General features: G+C 48.6%; 1 protein-coding gene across 1 annotated transcript; it reads right to left on the reverse strand.

The window, feature by feature from the left end:
* Positions 1-3405, reverse strand: LOC124674610 (acidic leucine-rich nuclear phosphoprotein 32-related protein 1-like). The gene is made up of 2 exons (XM_047210653.1): positions 2167-3405; positions 1-534 (listed from the first exon to the last, which is right to left on the reverse strand). Exons 1-2 carry the CDS (start codon positions 3334-3336, stop codon positions 268-270), a joined length of 1437 nt encoding a protein of 478 aa, XP_047066609.1. The 5' UTR covers positions 3337-3405; the 3' UTR covers positions 1-267.
* Between the last annotated feature and the right edge of the window lie 886 nt (positions 3406-4291).

Raw genomic sequence — 4291 nt, forward strand, 5'->3', positions numbered from 1 at the left:
TGTCGTAAACTACCATTTGAATTGTGGAGGGAAAACTCAGCAAGGGTGCAGGCAAGAGGGAAAGCTGGGTTCCATTTTCCCTCCTAAAATCTGCTGTTTAAAAACAAGGGTCAAGCCCTCCAAACCTACTGAGTCTTTACAAGAAAAAACGGCTAGGAAAAACAGGGGGAAACCCACCATATTTCTGTCTTGCTGCTGCTGCTCCTGATTACTTCTTTCTACCTGGGAAGAAGGGGTGAGGGAGGGGATCCATGTACACTGGCCTCATCAGTGGTGCTTGAACGGCCGGGGGTCTTCGACGTCGTCATCCTCATCGTCGCTGCCGCTGCCGGATGGGTCATCGTCCCTCTTCCTCTTGGTGCCCTGAGACGATGAGGGCAGGTCTGTGGTGGCCTCCTCATCGTCATCGTCGACCTCATCTCTATCTTCATCGACATCATCAGGGTCAGCCACGTCGAAGTCCTCTGGACTTCCGGCGGCCATGGCAGCTTGAGGCGGCACAATCGGTTGAACAAGATATTCCGTATCTTCATCCTGCAGGATTGCAAAAAGGGCATAAGTTGTGAAATTGAAATTGTAGGTGACTAGGGTAAATGAGCACTAGGATATAGCAACATAAAACATGAAAAAATGCTCATATTTCTCTCTTAATCTTAGCTAAATGTAAATTCCAAAACACTCAAATAAGATGCCCCATAAGAAACTGGAACCAGGAAAGGAAGCATGGCAAAAACATCATACACAACATATAAATTAACAAAACAACAGCATAAAAGCACAGCTCTAGAATGCTAAGTTAAGACATGGTAAACATAATCCAACTTAAAGCGTACAAAATCACTTCACCAATAAACAAATGAACAAGATGACCAGAACAAAAGATGAACAAAAAGAAAAAAATAAGAACAGCATGTTGAGATATATATCTGAACAAGACTGCATTATGTGATTTGAGTGGTGAACACAGAACCCAAGTGTACCGAATGCAAGACAAGATAGAGCACACAACTTCATACAAATAAACTAACCAAAAAAAACTGCTGCCTAGCAAGATATATTACTGAAGCTCATTTTCATTGAAAATTTGCAAACAAAAAAAATATGACGAATTCCTGAAAATAGCCATCTTATCCACATATGTAGAGGCTGTTACATTGGTCCCTAGTTATAAGACGTTTTGGTAGGCTATTTTAGCCGCCCTCGAAAACACCTTACACTTAGGGAGAGAGGCAGTACTACCTAGCAAGATATATGCCATTACTAAGCTCATTTTCATGGAAAATTTGCAAACAACACAAATATGCTGAATTCCTTAAGACAGCCATCTTATCAAAATATGTATAGGCTGTTACACCAGTCCGAGCTCAAAATTAAAAATATTGTACAAATGCAAACAATGGAGTACTGATAGTAGAGCTAGGAATGGTAAACTGTTACGAATTTAAGGAACTTCATGTCTAACAGATATATAAAGCTTCAGTAAATCCTGCTTATACAGACATAGTCAAGCACAAGAAAGTGACTAAATTTAACAAACCTGTGTGAGGACTCCTAGAGTGAAAAACAGAAGAAACTAAACATACAGTTTTCTTCACCAACATAAACCTATCTGCTCAGGCTTCTAACTCAAATACTATGGTTTTAAGGGTGCAAACAGAGATTTCACACCCAGATACAAATACATCAGTAACAAATGATACAATAAGTAACAAATAACTATTATACAAAAGTTAGCAGATATTTTAACAAACATGTTCAATGATTATCAAGGAGCACATAAGTCTTCAATATCTCCGTATTAGCAAGATTACCATAAAAATATTTTGCGGTGGTTTTCTACCCAAGTGCTTATCTACCATACAAAATAGGAGATTAGGAGTTGGGGATCTAAAATATGACCTCTACTCTGGCATGCACAAAAATCATATGTAGCACAAATAAACAGGAGACTGAACAAACAAACACATAACTAATGCATGAACTAGTAAATATCCTTAGCCAAGAGAACTAGTCACACTTCATGCAACCTGCAACAGTGTAGGGGCGTCAACAGTAATCTTGGTTAACGAAACAGCAGAACAATCAGCAAGCCAAGAATTGATTTACTGAACATGCAAAACCATGTAAAGTACTTGAAAGGCCTAGAGAGGAATTGACGTTTTATACCTCATCGTCTGCATCATCGTCATCCTCTTCGTTCCCCTCCTCATAAACCCCCCTATTATCCTCCAATCTTTCCTCATCTTCCTCTCCAATCTCACCATCCTCATCATCATCTTCACCTTCACCTTGCTCATGCCCATCGATCTCTTCGCCAACACCCCCCACTGGCATAGCAACCCTCCCACTGCTCTCAGGCTCAGCCTCCTCACCATCATCCTCAACCTCCTCTTCATCATCGTCATCCTCCTCATCGATGTCATCCTCCTCATCATCGCTGCTGGGCACATCATGCACCTCAACAACAGCGTCATCTTCACCCTCCTCATCGATCTCCTCCCCCAAATCCTCCTCCTCCAGATACTCATCGTCGTCCTCCTCCTCATCCTCCACATCTTCATCATCCTCATCAGGGGCTCCCCCAGCCGCCGCCATCCGGAACCCGTTCGCCTGGTGGTGGTGCTCGGCTCCTCCGTTCGGCACAACCTCATCTGCGTCGCTCTCGTCCTCGTCGACATCGATCACCCCGTTCACCTCCACCGGGTGCGCGGCCGCGCGGCCCCGGGCGTGCGAGACGCCCCCGTTGGCCACCTCGCCGCTCCCGGGGTCCTCGTCGTCGTCGTCTTCATCGTCGTCGTCTTCCTCGCCGTCGGCGTCCCCGTCGTCGTCGTCGTCGTCCGACTCGGGCCGCTCGTTCTCGTCGGCGTCCATCTTGTCGAGGTACTTGAGCGTCCGGATGAGGCCGAAGACCCTGGATCTGTAGTCCTTGACGCGCGTGACGGGGCACTCGTAGAGGTCGAGCGAGACGAGGCGGAGGCGCGCGAGCGGCGCCAGATCGTCCACGTCCTGGATGCGGTTGTTGCTGAGGTCGAGGTCGCGCAGCGAGGCGAGGCCGGCCTCGACGAGGTGCTCGAGCCCGCCGGCGATCCGGTTGTCGGAGAGCGTGAGGCGCGTGAGGTTGCGCAGGCGGGGGAAGCCCGCGAGCGAGGCGACCCCGACGCCGGCGATCGAGAGGTGCTCCAGGCTCTGGTGCCGCTCGAGTATGCCCGGCGCCGGCAGCCGGCCGTGCATGCACTTGACGGCGCCGTCCAGGGTCAGGCTCCGCGGCGGCGAGGAGCTCCCCTCGTCGCCGGTGTCCAGCGCCGCCTCCACCGCCCGCTCCCACGCCTCATCCATCTCTCCCCTCTCGGCTTCTGAAAATCGACTAAATAAATAAAAAATTCCACGGCGTTTGGTTGCGGAGCCTATTTGAAATACAGTGATTTATACGGGGAAGGGGCGATGGGGTGGTTTACTTGGCCACGGGAGGAAGAAGGGGGCGGTTCACGGGCCGCGCTGTGGACTCGGTGTAGGGACGGCGGGACGGGGCTTGCGTAGACAGCCAATGGGAGCGCTCGGATCTGGTGGCGCGGATCGCTGACGTGGCGGAATCCTAGGGGGTTGTGCTTCCTCTGAGAGGAGCGGGGGCGTGGTGCGCTGGTGGATGCCGAAAGCATCTTTTTCTCGGCTCGGTTTTGCGAAATCTTTTTCTCTGATGAAGGGCGAGATACTGTTGGTTAATTATGCACGCGGTGCCGTGTGTTTACCCTCGTTTTAGGTGGGTAGGCCACTGACATGGTGGGGCTAAATCTGTGGGTCCGAGATGGAAGTGGGCAGGGTACAGGCTGTTCGATTGAAGAAGACGGGGCAGACTGGCAGTGGGGCCAGAGGCGGCTCGGCGTGATGGCACGCGTTTGATTTGGACTCGGGTTTTCCTTGGACTCCCGTTTGCAACCTGGGTCAGGGATATCGTGCTGCTCCAGAACTGCAAACTTCAGAGGAGTTGCTCGCGGTTTTGGGTTGTACTCGTACCTAGTTATCTCTTCTTTTTATTAAAAATGAATTAAAATCTTGAATATAAGAAGAGACCAGCAGTGGCCAATAAATGGGAGCAACTCTAATAGGAACACAAAAGTTTGAGCATGTTTTTCTAGGGCGTGTTTGTTATCTTAGGCTCCTGTTGGCTCACATCGCCATTTTTTTTAATAATACAAAATAATTATTTATTTCTAGGAATAGCATGCATTTTCAATTATTTTTATTTTAACGACTGAAAGTCGGCCGCTGGTTCCATGTCGGTGTCACACTAGCT

The sequence above is a fragment of the Lolium rigidum genome, chromosome 7, assembly GCF_022539505.1.
Source record: "Lolium rigidum isolate FL_2022 chromosome 7, APGP_CSIRO_Lrig_0.1, whole genome shotgun sequence".
NCBI classification, from domain to species: Eukaryota; Viridiplantae; Streptophyta; class Magnoliopsida; order Poales; family Poaceae; genus Lolium; species Lolium rigidum.